The 18,454-nt window shown below is 41.5% G+C and overlaps 1 protein-coding gene across 1 annotated transcript in view; it reads right to left on the bottom strand.

Annotated features, from left to right (window-relative positions):
- The window catches only part of NPC1 (NPC intracellular cholesterol transporter 1), a 27,194-nt gene extending 8,740 nt beyond the window's left edge, over positions 1–18,454 (bottom strand). Inside the window, exons 1-14 of the mRNA XM_056332757.1 lie at positions 18,181–18,454; positions 11,056–11,178; positions 10,442–10,548; positions 9,704–9,879; positions 8,648–8,815; positions 7,768–8,017; positions 5,849–5,925; positions 4,861–5,231; positions 4,273–4,499; positions 3,624–3,724; positions 2,587–2,689; positions 1,469–1,658; positions 876–1,058; positions 85–199 (exon numbers count right to left, since the gene is read on the bottom strand). Coding sequence (XP_056188732.1) covers positions 85–199; positions 876–1,058; positions 1,469–1,658; positions 2,587–2,689; positions 3,624–3,724; positions 4,273–4,499; positions 4,861–5,231; positions 5,849–5,925; positions 7,768–8,017; positions 8,648–8,815; positions 9,704–9,879; positions 10,442–10,548; positions 11,056–11,178; positions 18,181–18,261 — 2,272 coding nt within the window. The 5' untranslated portion in view covers positions 18,262–18,454. The remainder of the gene's footprint in view (positions 1–84; positions 200–875; positions 1,059–1,468; positions 1,659–2,586; positions 2,690–3,623; positions 3,725–4,272; positions 4,500–4,860; positions 5,232–5,848; positions 5,926–7,767; positions 8,018–8,647; positions 8,816–9,703; positions 9,880–10,441; positions 10,549–11,055; positions 11,179–18,180) is intronic.

Raw genomic sequence — 18,454 nt, 5'->3', positions numbered from 1 at the left:
AATTTTACATTTTAGTCTTGCACTTGTTCTTGCAACATGCAGATATGATAAAGCCTTTATCTTCAAATACTGAAGAAGTCTTACCAAGAAAGAATGCCACAGTCTCCGAAAAAGATGAGAGAAACATACTGGGTGCCACATCTCCCAAGACTCTACCAATCTGTTTATCCAGAGTTTCACCCTGAAGGCGCTCATCTCTCTGTTTTAAGGCAATAATTTATTGGAATTAGGAATCACACAATTTAGGAAGTTATTTCATATGGCGTAAAACCCCCAAAACCTTTTAAACATCTTTGTTTTCACTGTATTAATGTGAGCTAGATAAAAAGCAGATTATCCAATACAAAAGCAGCATGAACATCCCCTGCTGCCTTGCTTCAAACTGGACTTGGAATACAGTATTAAGTGCAGTAATTCAGCCAAAACTACACACTTGCCAGAGGCAGAGCCAGTTTCAGTGGGTTATTGAGCCTGTCAAATTAGAAAGCTAATTATCCATCAAGGCTTATGACACCAAGTCCCTGGTCTGAAGCATGTAGTTTAGTCCATGATTACTGCTCACAATACACTAAAACTACAAGTGATCAGAGAAGGACATTAAAAATATTATTTGTTTGTACATCATCAGTATGTGGACCACAAACTATGTTAAATGAACTTGATTTCAACCAGCAGTAACAAACAGCAGAGACTGTCAATTTTTTTGTGGAGGTGGAATGTATATAATCTCTGTTCTAAGACCACTAGGTGCCCTGTGAGGGTCCAGAGCTGTTCAGACTGGGCTGAGCACTGGAATGCAGGAGACTGACATTTGAAGCCCGTTAACTTGGAGAAGACAGGCATGTTTAGAAGAATCCGTGTGAAAGAATAGATACCTGAAGTGTCTGGACTATAATGAAAATGTTGTCCACCCCAATAGCCAGCACCAAGAAGGGAATTACTTCTATCACAATCAGTGTCACCGGGATTCCAAAGTAGCTGAAAATGCCTATAGAACATGCCACTGAGCTCAGTACAATCAGGATGCCTGCCATGCCCAGGGAGATCTTTGAATCCACCTAAAAAAAAGTTGTAACGACTGTCAACCAAACCGGCATCATCACATAGAAGATAACAGCAAAGGTAACAAGCCATATTCTCACATTTACTGTAGTTACTAGTAAGTTTACTTTTTCTGGTTCTTTTGAAGATCCAGACTTTTAAAAAAACCCACCATGAAGCTACAAGCCTTAAAGCTGAAGTTAACTGCACATCAAGTGAAAACACTTATTTGAGGCTATGAAGCACACATGAATTGTCAAGTATGACAAGGCTAACACTCCCCCTCCAGCTCCTGCCCAACGAGGACTCAATGCTTTAAGATTGAATATCTTTCCAGAAGGCTGATATTCAAGTCACTTAAAGCTAAGAAAAACTAGTTAGCAAGCTGTAGCTTCAGCGTTTATAGATATGAGAACTACATACATACCAGCAGTCTTCGACAGCTCTGGATATGTCCCAAAGCTATGGAGATGTACATAAACATTACAATATAGCTTATCAACACAATGCCAATATCACTTTTGCTTTCGCGATTGATTTCATCTTCAATACTCCGTTCAGCAGAAAATGATATAGTTAAATTTGGATTATCATAGTTCTTCAAAAAGTTAATAAACCTAGGGGGGGGAAAAAAAAAGTCAGTCACACTTTAAAGGATAAAGCATCTTGTATTAGAAATAACGTAAAATTGCCTTAACCAACTTCCAGGTATCTGTGCGGTACAAAACTGCGCTGCAGCCAGACTACTATTGAGGGACCTTCCTTGTTTTTAAGAGGGGTGCTAGCTACATACCCCTAGAACTCTTAAGTACTAAAAATACACTATACTGAAGTAATTTCCATGTTCTGTCCAGAATTTGAGGACAACCAGGTATCTTGCATAAGCTATTTCAAAGCCTAAGTGCAATTTTCCTCAAAGCTAGACCTAGAAGTACATGCATGAAATACAACTGTGGTTTGCTTGCAGACCTGAAAAATTTATTAGCCCTTACTTCAGCTCTCCTAACTGAAGGGATGTATTTGTGACACAGGTAAACACTAGTTGTACTTCATCTCAGACTTCCCGGTACAGTAGTTTCTATCCAAACTGTTAACCAGAGTAGTTGGCCTGTGCAAGCCAACATCAGCTCTTCAAGACAAAGCGGATTAAAGCTTTAGGTCCTCATCTGGAAGGAAGAGGTCTTTGAAGTTTAAAGTTTGAGAGTTACAGGATAATGTTAGATCTTTCCATTGGCGGTTATCAGTCCGGTAGATTGAAAAGTCTACCTTTGTAATTCTAACCAAAGTAAAATATTTCAGAGCTACTTATCAGCAAGTACTACCGGACTAGATGGCCACTAACAAGACTAGAACTTATGGCCTACAAAGCAGATGTAGTATGCCAGATAAAGTGAACGTCTTGGGACTGGCATAGTCCACCCTTAACCTGTTTTGCTGCCTCAAAACACATGTACTGAGAAACTAATAGTACAGGTGTTTCATGTATCCACATTCAAAGCTGCCCTAAGTAACATATGCATCTCAGAATACAGGAAGCCTACTTACTCTTTTTCCCATGCCAAGGCTTTCATTAGCTTTCTTGAGTCATTATAGTAGTTGTTGACGGGAAAAGTAATAACAAGAGCTGTAGCATTATTATAGTTATCATCTGTATAACAGAAAAAAAGAATTGACAGGCATTATGAAATGATAGAGCTTATGTTCTAGTATAGGCTGATACAATTGAGTTTAAAATTAGTATTGTCCACAGCAATCCCATCCCTACAACTCCATTAAATGGAAGGTTTAACACCACCAAGTCCTGCAACACACTACTGAAATAATAGAAACCGATAAGCACTCCGAATTGTATTCACTGTTTACCATGCTCATGGTACTCCAACATTAAGTTGTTGCATGGTTAGACAAGGGGCTACTCTATGCTTATGGCTTTCTATCTAGTAAGAAACAGGATGTGGCTTCCCTAATCACTGTGCCTCTCTTACATACTTAGGTTTTGTTTTACTCAATGCAAGTAAAACCCTACAGTTTTATCAAGAAGGGCTTGCCTTCAAAGGCTGGTTTAGTACATTTATGTTTGATGTATCTGTCAAGTTATGTTTAATTGGATAAACTGCTTGAATAAAATTCTGGCTTTAGAGTAATTATGGAAGGATTTCCTCTTGAACACCTTACTCTTTACTGTTTTGTCAGATCAGTGACAAACCTTTATTCTAAATCAAAAGAGCAAAATACATGCACATCCTAGCAGGTCAATTTGAGATACTTCAGGTCTTTACCTAGTCCCCCAAAACTAGGGATCCTTTAGCTGGCCCAAAGCAGACTGAACATTTGCATACTTGTCAACAGGACAAGTATGTTCCAGTAATAGGCTGCTTGTATTTTGCACTGCCAGAGTAGTCTGCCTCCAGTCTCTGAAGAGTTATTTAAAATATCCTTACTTACTGAAATTTAAAAGAACTCCAGTTTCTCTGGAGTACCTTTAAACGCATGCGTTAAATGAGAATGCACCTTTAGGGCCAAAGATGGCACACAAGTATGTACTCTCAAGACTTGAACTGCAATACTGTGTTGCCACCTACCATCATATCCTCCCAACACCAGCCATGGGAATACAGGTCCACCAAATGTTCCTAAGCAGGGATCGTGAAGCAAACTTGTGTCGTTCAGTGATGCTGGAGCCCTAAAGAGATCAGCAGCCATAACCGTTAGCTTCTGCTTAAAACAGAGGCACAGCACCACAGGACATAAAAGTAAAAAGCTGTTGTAACTGACTATCAAGACAGAAATTAAGACTGCTAGTGATACATAGCACAAGGGCAATGTTTGCTCTGAATTTAGATACAGTCTTAAAGGTCTCTTCCTTATAGCTTTTAAGACGAGAAGTACCTTCTACCCAACTGAACTAGAAACTGAAGTGAAAGCTTCGCAACCACCTTCTGTTACAGAACTTACTCCTCAGAACAATCTGAAACATGTTTAAGGTAAACCAGAGCCAGTGTCTGCACCAAACCAAGTGTAACTGGAAGTCCAATTAAAACATAATTCCTGCTAAAGTACTAGAACACAGAAACACAGGCAATTGATACTAACCTGCAGTTCCATGTAGCATTGAGAGTTTAAGAAGGGGTAAGAAAAGGTTCAAGGGAGTAGTGAGAACTAGCTAGTTTTGTTTGCCAGCCAGATCTAGTTGGCCAACAGTTTGGAAAAGCATGTGATCATACTACGTACCGAACACAGTATAAGAAGTGAGTGTGGTAGTCTGCATAGACAAAGAACTCGTCTCCAATAACATGATCTAGAACAGAATGACTGTTCTGAAAGTAGTTGAGTACACTCAGTATAGTGCAGTTGTTGTTGTAGGGAGCAAGAGGAGCCAGGCAAATGTCTTTCAGCATTACAGTCTCATTGTCAAAAGAAGCAGTTATGTTGACAATAGCATCCTGCAAATCCAAAACCTTGGGGGGGGGAAAAAAAGTATAGTTTAAAAGCAGCACAAGAAAGTATTTCTGTTGCAAGACAGGACTTAAGTGCATATACTATATTCCAGTTTCCAGAGACAGTGGCACATGTCAACAGAAGCACATTGCTAGACCTATTATTTCTACAGTCACACTAAGAATACTTACAGGGACTTAGCTTGCAAGTCTACTCTAACAAAGATTTTCAGCAAAAAGCTTTTATGGCAAGACTAGGATTTTGAATATGAATATCTAGTGATTGCTTTGATGGACACATGGCGTTACAGATGGAAGCCAACTCCATATGGTTATACCTGTTAGGTAGGTTTAGGTCTTTGCTCTTGAAAGTCCCAGTTACCTGATGGAGAATCTCTTTGGTGAGCGGGGGCCCAAAAGGTGTATCTGCTCCTGAAGGGTAAGGTGAATAGGTGTCTGGATGGCTCTTTGGTGCTTGAATAATAAGTTGCTCGGTACGAAAGAAAGGCCCAAAGTGTGTGTCAAAGTACTCCTTTTCCTTGCGAGCTTGGCTGCTTGGGGCTGACCAGAGGTCTACAGGGTTTGTAGTTGCTTTAATATATACAAAGCCTGAGCAGCACATTGCTATGAAGACCACAGAGAAGAGGATAACAGGACGTGGATTTCTGACACAGAAAGCCCCCCATGACGTGAATGTCATCCTTAGACCATTTTCAAACCTTTCACCAAGCCTTTCACCACAGGTAATTTTCCCTGTAAGAGAAAGAAGTCAATGTTTGAGAAGTCAGTTAAGCAGCTTTTGTGACACTAGGAAAGATAAAATTTTATTCTAGCTGTGTTTGTAGTAAGCACCAGAAGCTATGCCTACACTGATGGTCAGACCCAGAGACCAAGCCTTGACTGAGGTCAAGGGGGCAGAAACCAGCTTGTACCTAACACTGCCTCACCTAATGTAAGACCGTCTTTTGACAGCAGTAGGCACCACAAATAAAGGCAGGAAGCAGCTAAAAGATAGGTAAGATTAAGATGAACTGTCTCAGCTGCTACACAAAGTCAACTACAGTTCTTTCATGGCATGCTTTGAATGAATACATAGATGGTTAGAACACGATCAAATCATTTTGGATTCATGTTGTCCTCCCTCTGCCCCAGCTACAAAGCACTCCAGAACTTTCTCTAATAGAAAGTAGGTCCATAAACCATGCACCCAGGGCTTCCAGCATAATAGGGTTAAGTATGATTCCAAAAAGAGAGACAATTACTAGAAGAAATAGAGTCCTGTAAGAATGGATAAGGTCTAACAAAGCTAAAGCTTCAGAGTCCATCCACAGGAAGGCACCGAAGCCAGCTTTCTCTTATTCAAGACATACCATTGTCACGATGGGAATTCACAGAAAAGGCTATATTGCTGTCAATTGGCGTGTACTCTGAGACAAAGTGCCGCCTCCTGCAAGACAGAGAGAAAGCTATGTTACTGTAGAAAGGGGAGCAGGGTAAGAGTAGAGCCCACTGCTAGTAATAAATCTGATATTTTACTCCTCCAGAATCTAGAGGTGCTGTGCTCCCCTTGCATCTATTCACTCAAGAGCAGCAATCTCCAGCTTTATGATCCTTTGGAACAACTTGCAGCCATGTTAACAGTCTTAAACTTTTCCAGCTTGGATCAAGCATATGTTCTTTACGCATATTTAGAAGATCAGTAGCATTAACAGCTCAGAATTTTTAAATTGATCATAAGAATGATAATATTTGCAAGAGATTTCTAGATTAGAAATATTTTATTTCCGTCAAACTGCTTGAGCTACACCTACTTAGCCTGAAGAAGTGGCGAAGCAAAGGAAAAGGGCAGTAAGGTACATTTTCTGTCCTGAAAGACAGGCAAGTTATAGCACAGAACACTCATGATAGACCTATATTGCTTATACTCATTCCCAATACCCAGGGCAGGAGATAAATTCAATAGCCTCCTCACAGTAATCTAATCGGATCACGGCAACTGTCAACCACATCGCAAACACCCCTACCATTTAATGTAGTTTACTATGCATGTTGCCCAGTACCATAAGGCTATAAGCATGTAGTAAGCATGTTGTACTCACTATCCCTTTCCATGCAGGTTTAATTCTTATTATACAGCAATTTCAGATTACTGGTCATAACTGACTAATATTGAAGTTACACCAAAAAATACTGCCATACTTAAGGATATTAGGGAGTGGAAGCATCTGGAAAGTGTTATTAAGAAATAATATGTTGTCACTGCTCTGGATTGCTAGCACACCCACACCCAAGCATTTATAGCTACAGCTACTAGTGCACTTCACTAGCAAGTATCACATAGCACAGAAGCTGGCTTGCTGTCCCTTACTTTTCCTTAGCTTCCTATTCTGGAAAAAACTAAACAAAAGCTGACCTTCCAGTAACTATAGCATTTTGTAAATTATTCATGACTTAGTTTGCAATAGGGCAGTGATTGTTTTGTTCAATTATTAGTCCACAGAAACTGCTATGAATTGCATGTGGCTGCTAATACTAGACCTTGCTCTTGCAGCGGTCTTGAATTGACTTCTTACAATCCCATTACCTTCAAGTCAAACTTTTAGTGATTCTTTGCCCTCAGCCACATTTCCTGGCAAACTGAAGTGTTAAAACACTTTGCTGTACATGTAACAGCCAGAAGTAACAGAGATTTTACTGAAACACTGCATGGGGTAAACGGGCCTCTCCACTGTTGGCATTTTCCAGCTCATTCCAACTGCAACTTAAGGAACAAGCTATTTCAAGAAAATAACATGATTGCATTTTTAGTCATATGGGTTCTCCAAGACATTAGTTTATTACTGTACTGACCTAGTCTTAAGCATTGTAAAACCCCACAGCTTCCAAAGAAGTTTGACATTTGAGTATGAAGGCAGTTCACCGCTCCTAGAAAGCAGTACTTTGAGGTTACCTTAATGCACACCAGCCAAGAACAGACACAGCTGAACTGAGACTTTACTCTTTACCACAAAGGCTTAACATCTATCAGATGAAGCAGATACATTCCCCAGACTTCTACATACTCAAGTTCTTGCTTATGAAAGTTGTAGGTTTGTGTATTTGACCCTGTAACTGGGGATGTTATGAGTTACACATCAACTAAACTGTCTTCTTTACTCTCCACCACATTGTTTTAGGGCGTGTCCCAACACCTACAAGTATAAGCATCTGCTATAGAACACAATTTTCGGCTGGGTGAAGAAGTAGAGGAAAAGCAAGCGACTTTCAGAGCTGAGCATTTTGATTTTACCTGTAACACCAGACTCCAAAAACTAGTGCAAAAAATACAAGTAGAAATCCCATGTAGGAGATCCACATTATGACATATACAGCATCCAAACCAAACAGAAGCCAAGGAGCAGGCGATGGAGGGGGTTGAGGTTTTGGACCGCAAACAATTGAACAGTCCTGACAGCTGCATGGTCCTGTCAAATCATCCACAGACTCATTACAGCCTTTGGTAGCATTGTTCATAGGTTTCATTCCATGGACAGGAACATCTGTGACAAACCACAAGTTACAAAGCCAGTTTACTACCAAGTAAAAATTCAGATCTTCAACAAAACATTCTCAGTTAAATGAGTTAACCCTTTATATGAAAGCTCCTAGCCTCTATATAGGGCAGCTTTTCTTTGCCTTACAGCTGAAGCCACCGCTACCTTTTCCATAGCAGGTACCAACTACTTACGGTTGTCTACTGACTGGTCATGTTTTAGAACACTTCAGTCTGTAAAACCAACAAGCAAATACTTTTATCATCCCAGCAATGATTTGTTACCCCCCTCATCTGTTCAGATCATGATTATGTGCAAAAGTTTCCTTACAAAGAAATCCTAAAGAATCAGGGTACCACCCTAGTTTCCCCAAGGAATACAAGCTATCTAGTTGCCTAAACTCAGTCCATTGCTTAATGAGTTTTGAGATCTATACAGCAATAAGCTATAGACAAAGTAAGCATGAAGTACAACTTCCATGCAGAAACAGATTTTTTTTTTTTAAACTTACATTGCTTTGAAAGTCTCTGACTGCAGATATTTATAGCTGGGCAGCTGTTCAGCAGACCAGTACACTAGCTATAGTACGCAGCCTTTAACAGAAGCTTCAGAGGCAAGGAGTGTTCAGTTTCTTACCTGAAAAGACAGGAATAATGCTGAAAGGAGTTTGTCCATTGTCTTTGCTAAACATGTACTCAATCCAGTTGGTTGCATTGCAGTCCTTGACATCCTTCCCACAGAGCAGCCCCAGTGCTTTAACATTACTTGATGGAGCCTCCACATCTTTGCAGGCATTATACATTGCTAGGAAGAGTAAACAAAGACAAGAGTCATAAACCAATGTTACTGTTGAGTGAGCACTATAAGCACTTCCAACAATTACAGACACACCAAGTTCAAAGAACATGCTTATAGCTTTCAAGAGGAAACATCCTAACAATAGTGGAATAATGTTTTCAGTTGTATTTAGAGTATGTAAGGTTGCAGTGCTGTGTAACAGAGTAGGCCTTACTCTTAGTCCGAGTAAGTCACCTGAAGCTGCGTTACCCTAGAACCTACTTTACTGTTTGAGAGGGAACAGCACTTAATATAAGGTTCCATTCAGGGGAAGTCATGACAAATATTTAAGGTACTTTTGACCTCTAGGCCATATATGACTTTCAAGTGTCTCATAACTTGACTAAATATCACTGCACAAAGTAAACAAAGACCGAATTAATGCTTCAAGCTTGCTATAAAACAAAAACACAACCCAAATGTGTTCGTTTTTTTAAAAAAATCTTTGGGTTTGACATAGGACTACAACAGTCCATTCAAGAGCAATGAGTGCCTCTTAGAAAACCACTGTAGTGCACTGTGTACAAACTTTACTATCATATACTTGCCAGACAGTTTCAGTATCAGGTAGGCTTTGGACATTCGGTATTTGGCAACAACTTTGTTTTTCTGAAGTTAATGTCCAGTACGAGCTGTGTCTTCAAAAACACTGTTATTAACAGTGTCAGTGTAATGTCTCCTACCCAAGCAGACGTTAGTGTTACAATTTCAAGGGGGACCTACTGGTACCTATTTGATGCCTCAAACTTTGAAAGACGGTCAAAGAGATGTTTCCCCCCCTCTCAGTTCTTCCTGAGAAAGCATTGGTCTTGTTACCTTGACAAAAGCCTAGGTAAGTTAACACACTTTACTCACCATTTGCAAAGCGTTCTCCAATAAAGTACTGCAGCTCTGTAATGCTACTTTTGTTCTCTTTTGAAATTGGATCATCATAAGGTATGGTGCTTGTAACATTCAAAAAGTCAGACTGATTTGGACTGCAAGTCAGTTCACAGAAGAGGTTTATCAAGTTGTAAAAACATGATGGACATCTGGGTGGGAAAGTCAACAAACAGCAATCAGATTAAGAGATAAAGATGGAAGGCATATTGATCTAATGTACAGAGCAACCATAAACATTCTGTTCAGACTGACAGAACAAAGTATTTAAATTCTGCAAGTTTTTATCAGCAATACAACATTAGTTGGCACTTAAAATTCCTCAATACTCCATCAGTAGCATCAGCTTCATTCACTAGCAGAACTGCCTACCTCAAACAGCAGACACAAGTAGAATCTGAAGGAAAACACAACTGCTGCTAGCAAGAAGACTTCTGTTAGAACAAAAAACTGAACAGTACTTTATGTCACTCTGAAGGCTTCATTAAAAATACAGTAGCTTGAGACTAAGGTAATGTTGATTCTACCAGCAAACTGAACCCAGACTGCAAGTAGTTGTTTCATGAAATTAAAGGATAAGAAAGTCACTCCAAGAGCTTGCTCCAATAAGCCTTTAAATGAAGTTACCGTCTTTTCTACAGTCTGCTTAAACAGAGTCTTATGTTTTCTTATTGCATTACAAAGCTATAGTTGCTTTGCTATTCATTAGCATACCTGGAGAGAAACTGCAGAGGCAGCTGCAAGTTGTTTTTCAAAGTCTGAAGCTGATGAACATCACAGCAAGTGCTAACATTGCCAAAGAACAAACCTGGACAGAGTTCCTTAAATGAAAACAATAGTGAGATTGGGAGTGGAGGAAGGAAAAGCATGTTTAAGACTTCAGAACTTGTTATAGGTATGGGTTCTGCTTCATATTTCAAAGACAGTAGCTGTTGCTGTGGGAGATGCACAGAAAAAAAATAAATCAGTCTAGCCAATGAGATTTTTTAAAGAACAGGAAAAACCACCACATTTGGTTCAAGGCATCACTTCCTTTTAAAAAGCTCCTTCAGATGATCTTTAGTCACCAAGTTCTATATATAGAATGATAATGGAAGGTTATGTTTGTGAAAGCCTGTAATCACATGCTAGAGACCTCTCATTTCTGAACAGTAACTGAGGTGTACTACTCTCACACAGCTGGGGCTATGAGCTACACTTGAGAAAACAGATTATCTGTTCTTTCATCAAGTTAAGACAAAAAAGCTAAAGGTCATAGCACAGGTCCAACAGAACACAATAAAGAACTCCAAAGTGTAGAATTATTTTCAGCTCCCAAAGAAGCTCACCTGCATTAAGTCATAGCCATCCTCTGGTAGTGCTATTGGTGGTCCATCATAAGCACAGTTGTATCTCTTGTCTCCAGAAGCAAGTCCACATTCTCCATACCAGACACAGGATTGTGGAAGTACCTAATCAACATGAGATAACCAATTTACTGCAAGAAATAGTTGCCATATTCCTCTGCTACTGTAGAGTTTATGTGCTACCATTCCAAAAGTAATTTGCAGTCCAGATTAGGTAACTTCCTGCCAATTTAAACATCAGCATGTACTACATAAAACACCCATTAACAAAAGCATGGATTTTTTGACAGGTTGCACATCACCACCGATCTCCGGCTCACCTCCCCACCTTTCCTTGCCCAGTCTACAAACATGCAGTACACTTTCTATAGTTAAGACCAAGTATAAGAGTTAAGAAAAGCCTAAATCAATACTTGAAAAGCATCTCAAATATTCAAATATAAGGTGATGTAGAAAATGTGTTCATGCAAGACAATGCATATGATTAGCAGGTTAAATTGTCACTTTAGAGCACGAGTCTGTATGTGGAGAGAAGTATATTGTTTATATGCATTGTATCAGTTCTTCCTGCCACCTTTTAATCCTTCTTGCAAACTCAGTCACAGTGACAGACTGAGGAAGTAGCAGCATAAAGAGGATTTTGAAACATGACTTCACAGCTCTGCACTCACCATAGAATGCCATATATTGTCACAATCTCAAAGGATGCTCTCCACCACTTTCAAACTTAAGCATACAACATTTAAATGGGCTTACAGTGCCAAGTAAATAAAAGCTTCAAGACTGATTTTGAAGATATTTCAATTTAAGGGACTATGGAAAAAATCAGAAATCTCTTCATATGTATAAACTGAAAAAGGCTAAGAGCCTCTTGCAAACCTTGTTTTTTGTCCAGTGATACCAACCCCAAGACATCTGAAATGCTAAACCAAAATATTTATTCTGAAAATTAAAACATTTAATACAATAACAAGTTATTTACAGCAAAAGCTTTAAGACAGCTTCAAGGTTTTCCTGTGCACCTGGGCTACAAGTAGAAAGCAGACTGCACAAACATCTACTACACTTCTGCCAGCTCTGATCAGAAGTTTGCATGGTACAGGCAGAGAGATAACCCACCTGTTTTTATCTCCTGAACAACTTTGACCTAACATTTTCAGAGAAACACCATATGCTTACACTGCAGGGACAGACTGCCATGCTTTGTGCTTGACCATGAATAGCACTGTTTACTGACTGGTGAAGCCCCTGAAAAGCTGTATTCAAAATACTCAAGAGCTACCCAGAATTATGCCTCCACAACATCCATTTTGTTCTGAACACCACTAACAGTTCTTCAAAGTACATCAGTAATTTTTTATTTTTTTTTTTTAAATCAGGGACAGTAACCATCAACAGTTTACCTGACCCTGTTTGAATTGTTTCCCCATTAACTTAACCTAGACAACATGGCCCAATTCAAAGTTACTCACTATAAGCCAGGTCCATAAGTCAGTTAAGTACCACCCATCCAGATCACAATCTCTTTTGTCTACTCTTGCATTTCTTTGAACTAAACCTATAACCATCTGCTAAGTATCACCATAATCTTACAAATTAGAAAGCACCCCTTAAGGTGCAAAACACTGAGTGTTTAACACCAGCACAAGCCAAAAAGTTAGTCTCCAGGTTATGGGAATTTATTTACAGAAACTACATTGTAAATTTGTTCATCAAATTAATCTACAGACATTAACACTTTTTGATGCAAATTTAGAAGTCACTGTCTTCACCTCTGCTTCCTCATACCTGTATACCTCAGTGCTACTAGCAAACAATCTATAGTGGGAAAAGAAAATTAAGTGTCTGTATGCACAAGTGTCAGAAGAGACTTAGTCATCTCCTCAAGCAGAGCAGATTCACTGTTATTCCTGCAAAAAGGCAAAGAATTTTTAACTGCTTACTACTGCCTGTGAGAAGAGAATTAGGTATTTCTTCAATATCAGGCTGGCTTCCATGTTTAGTCTAGAATAGGTTATCATCATACTTTCCAGGAGCACTTTCCAAACAAGACTTTCTGTGCTTCATGAAATCTTGTTATTGAACACTTCATTTTTAAGTCCCACAAAGTTATCAGCCTACTCCTTTCAGAAAGATTTAGCTTCCTCCAAAGTAGAAAGTGTGGGAAAATAATGCAGTTACCAGTTACAAAAACCAAAACAAACACAAACCAGAAACCTCACACTTATCAGGGTACTTCTAACACAGAAAAACTTCAAAAATGTTACTGCCCGATTGGGTAGCTGATCTTTACTTCAAAAAACCAGAACTATCTGTATTTCAAGGTAACACTTCCTTGGTTATAAATGTGCAGATACAAAATAAAATACAAGCTGTATTGTCTATAAGTTTACCTACAAAGGTTTTTTTGCCATCATTTTCAGGACAGAACATAAAGCAACTTACTTGTGTATGACACTTGGTCAGGCACCAAAAAGCATTCAGCTAAACACACAACAAAATAAAGCATGATGAGGCATTTTGGACCAGTGTTAGTTTACACCTGTAATGTGAATAAAGAACTTGGAACCATATTAGCGAGGTTCCACATCAATAAAACCTATAAAGGAAAAAGTAACATGTTTATCACTCAGGATTTCAGCTTGTTTAGAAAAGCTGAGCAAGCAAGTTACTTTTAACTGCTAGAACACTTACACCTAGAAGTGCAAGTCTGAAAGCTCCATTTCAGTATTAACACCAAGAATGCAGATTCAGAGACAATCTAAGATTGGGTATTTATGCCATGACCTAGCAGGATCTCACTAATAAAACTCTGAATTTGTTTTCTGAACTGGTAAGCTTTGCTGATCTTTGATTTATAGTGGTTGAATCAAGTCAATAAGCCTAAAGACACCAAATCAGTCAAAGACAGCAGCCTAAAGTCACCAACATAGCTCTCGGACATTAACAAGTCAATAGCATGTTCATCAGTGAGTCAGCCATAAAATATGGGAGAGGGCTGGTCTCCTAGGGTTCAGACGCTATTCAGGGATACTACAAGTAACTAAGTAACTACCCCATTACCCCTGATAAGATATAGCTAGAAGTTCTCCCCCCCAAAAAACGTCTAGTAAAAGCTAGCTTTACAGAGTAAGAAAAGTACTTTGCTCTTTCCATTCTTTCAGAAGAACATTCTTGCACTGGTAGGAAAAGAGGGGGGGGATGAGGTAGGTGTAGTTTTAAATAAGTCCTAGTTAACAAAGCTACTGCTTGCAGAGTCAGATTTTTCAAGTCACTTAAGATTTGGGTGAACAATCATCTTTCTTAGACAGGCGAGAGCCCTTGTAGCCCCAAGATTAACAGAAATGCTGTGTTGAACTCAACTGCTGTCTGAATAAGACAAGATACTCCATAAGACTAACACAGGGTTGAGTTTGGGTTTGTGATTAAAAAAAAAAACATTAGTAAGTGTTCCACATTTTAAAATGGCTCTTTCCTAAGTACTTCACAGAGCAATAGCAATATAACTTTAGGCTAAGGCTGCCCCCTCCTGCCCCCAGCGCAATTTATGAACCATATGGCAGTATACTAACATTAGCCTTCAATACATCCCCAGAGTTCAGAAAAGTATATTTCTCCTTCTGGTAAACTCACTCTGAAGAGATATTTCACCTCATGTCAGAGCTCCAGGAGCCCTAATAACAAATTTGCACACAAACAAGTATGGACATTTCACAACTACTAACATTCTACAAAGGTTCTGTTACAGCTTTCTGGTTCTCAGGCATTATAATTTGTTTGCAAGAAAATTAGCATTCCAACAGATCATAAACACATTTACTTCAGTCGAAGTTTCTTCAATTGCATGTTGAAATAAATCAACCTTCAATGCTTCCACCAACATTAGCCATCACCAACAACGAATATGTAGCTGTCAAACAGACAAAGAACAATGATGATGTTGTATACAGAAACAGCAACTATTTGTAGTCTTGCAAATACCAGATGACAAGTGAACATTGTTCGGCTCTCCAAATTAAAATTAGTAATACATGGAAGAGGCAACAGCATCAGATACAGCTGTTTCTCCTTCCTTCATCTAGAATGGTACATCTGGAATCTTGCAGGGCAAGAAGACACCAGGAAACAGCATACTTGCCTGCTTGCCTCCCCACCCCCACCCCCCCATGCCCCCACTATCTAGTCCACAACCCACTTAATAGCTGGTATTGCCCACTGGATTGAGAAACTGAGTTTGGGGAAACAACACCATGTTACCCTTAACAAAGGTAACACTAGTTTCTGGAAACAGGTGACCAGGTCAAGTTTGCAACCTGCCCCTGAAGTTACATGTTAACTCACAGTCCTCCCTATGACAGGAGGTCCATGGACTACAGGAAACTTCACAAGCTTAATTCTTATTCCATCTCTTTCAGTGATTTGTTCAGAGGCAGCCAATTCAGAGACAAGCTTTGCCTGCCAAACCCCTCCTGTTCCTTTGCTCATAGGTAAAAGGGACTGTTGCCTTTCAGACAAAAAACCATCAGTAGCTGCTTCTGGTCAGACAAAGCCAGCCCCAGTTTTGGAGCTACCCAAGCACACTCCACATATCACAGGAAGGCCAAGTAGGAAGGGAAAGTTTCAATAACAGCAATAGTTCAGTATCTGTGGGAGTAAGCTGGTGTTAGCTGACAATGACTTATTGGAAAAAATACAGACCTACTGCATGCATGATCAGAAAGCTCAGGGCTCCTAGCTAGCAGCTGTCTGCAGCTAAGGCCATCTGCACAAAAATCTCTGATGCCTTGCAGGGGAACAGTAATACTGCACAACACTTGTTTTGTCTACTGCCCAGCAAAATACTATGCAGTTCTACCAGTCATTCCCTTCAGTCACCTCTCCCCTTCTAAGACAGCTTCCTCACTTTCCATCCAGAGAGACTACAAACAAGTCACTCCTGATTTTCCAGGAAGTAACTTAGTGAAGTGGTTACTGTCTTGTTCTGAAGCTACATTGTCATCCCTGCCAAGCAAGCTGCTCCACACAGGCATTTCAAAACTCTGTGTCCAAGGTCATGAAACTGCACACTGCAGGCCACTTGGCAAGTCAGAGAGCAGCACCTGCCATTAACATCCTCCCGTAGGATTTCAGAAACTCAAATATATCCTACAGCTTGGGAACCCAGCTTTCTTGTAGATAAGAAATCTGTGTCCAGCCTTGCTTACCCACTAACTTGACAGCTTGTGGTTTATACAAGGATCAATGAAATAGCTGCCATTAAGCACAAGAGACCCCACAGTGGGACATTCACAGAACAAGAGAAGTTACAAGACTTCATCCTCCTGTAAGTTCATATTTAGAACAGGACTAAGGAAGCCAAGATTTTCAATGTAATTCTTGGATGGCATTAATGGGTAGTTAACCATCAATTAGTAATGGGTTAGCTGGCACAAACCTTGCATCATACACTGTTTGGTGTTAAAGGTACATGCTATACAGACTGAAGACTTCAAGTTCATTGTGAAAGTGTACCTAACAGAAGGATTGCAAACTGAAACGTGACTCTACTCCACTGACTTCAGGTTCACCTCCACAATGCTTCTCTTCTGCAAGCATCTAATACTATATAGGCTCAGCCCAACTGAAAGACCAGCATCTCTTTGAAAGATAAAGGTCCACTTTGTGTAGTGTTAGTCTGAACAAGAGTTAACACCAAAACCCCTCAAATTTTGCCTTTACTTTTGTAAAGCTGAAACCTGCATGGTTAAAGTAATTTTACAATATTTACTTCTTATGAACCACAAAGCCACATCCTCTGCAAGGATCCCCTAAATCTTAGGGGAACTTGTTTCAAGCTCCTCTAGCTCAGCATTCTTCTGTCATCTAAAGGAAAGCATTCTGTCATTTCCTTACCAGCCTAGGACACACCTCATTGCTACAAGATGGTATCTCCCTCCAAAAACCTTACAGAAAGGAGTGTTGGTAAGCTGTGAAGTCCAGTGCCTACCCACCTGAAGATCATGAGTCATTACTAAGCAATCAGCTTCTCCAGTGGTAACAGAGGAATGAATTCCTAGTTCAAGCTCTTCAGAGGTTGTTTGAGGAGGACAGGAGAACATCAGCACACACACAGGATGACAAACTTGTGAGTTTAAAAAGGGTTAAGCATAGAGCTTGACCTAGAAAGTATGTTTCCAAGTCTGTTAGAAGGAAGCGGGGAAAAAACAAACCACCAAGGCTTACAAGACACTCCTGGTTTCTCCAGAGGAGCGTGGAGGCATTTCACTCCTATTGGACTACAGCACAAACAGCACACGACTGACAAGAGAGAAGTGAAGCTTTTACAGTACTTTTTTCCTGGAGTATCAAGAAGTCCAACTTACTCTAGTCATTAGTTTTAAAGGAAACATGTAGTCTTCATACTGACACATCGATAAACAGCAGATACTACTACACACAGATTATTACTTCCAAGAAGCTGTCACCCAGCATAATAAACACTCTAAGCAAACCGAACCAGACAGCGAGGACATATGGGAGCCTCTGCACGAACATGTGACTGTGCGGCCACTCACATGCCCAGGGCATTGCATAACCAGGGCACACCACAGGAACGCGGCATCCCGGGCAGCTGCTGCGTGCAATAGCGGGGCACTAGGGCCGGCCAGAAGTTGGAGCTCGCTAAGCCCGAGCACGCCCGCTTTGGCGCCCAGGTGCTCCCGGGCGGGCCTGCTGTGTCACCGGGCTGTGCCGCACCCCCGCCTCACCCCGGCCCTCGCCCCCAGCCCGCCCGGCGCCAGCGCGAGGAGCGAGGGAAGGGGGAGGGAACGCCCCACCGGGGACGACGGGGAGCGCCCCGGGACCACTCGCCCCCTCCGCGCCAGCCCCGCGGCCGGGCCCACACCTGGCGGCGGACGGGACAGCCCGCCCCTCAAGCCGGTTTCCCCGCCCGGGAGACACCCGGCTTCAGGCTGCGCGGAGAGCCGCCGCGGCTCCCCCCAGCCCTGAAGCACCACGCGGGGGGATGCCGCCCCCCACGGCGGGCACCCGCTGCTCCCTCTCCTGCCGACGGTGCCAGGAGGCCCGGCGCCCCCCACCGCAGGCACAGCCGCCCCGCGGGGGACTCACCCGCGCCGGCGACAGAAGCAGGAGGACGAGGACGAGCAGGCCGAGGCCGCCCCGCCCAGGGCTGCCTTGCGGGCTCCCCATGGCGGCGCGGGCAGGAGCGCGGGGGGCCGGCAGAGCTCTCGGCCACAGCACCGAGAGGAGGCGAAGAGACAGCTGAGGAGGCGGCGGCGGGCAGACGCGGCGGCGCAGGTCCGGAAGGGCCGCTCTCGCCAGGCCGGGCGGTGCTGCCAGCCCCGCCGCCGGCCCCTTCGAGGAGCGGCAGGGGGGACGCGCC

Source organism: Falco biarmicus, chromosome 3 (assembly GCF_023638135.1).
Source record: "Falco biarmicus isolate bFalBia1 chromosome 3, bFalBia1.pri, whole genome shotgun sequence".
Lineage (NCBI taxonomy): Eukaryota > Metazoa > Chordata > Aves > Falconiformes > Falconidae > Falco > Falco biarmicus.
This window is presented reverse-complemented; position numbering and strand designations above follow the sequence as displayed.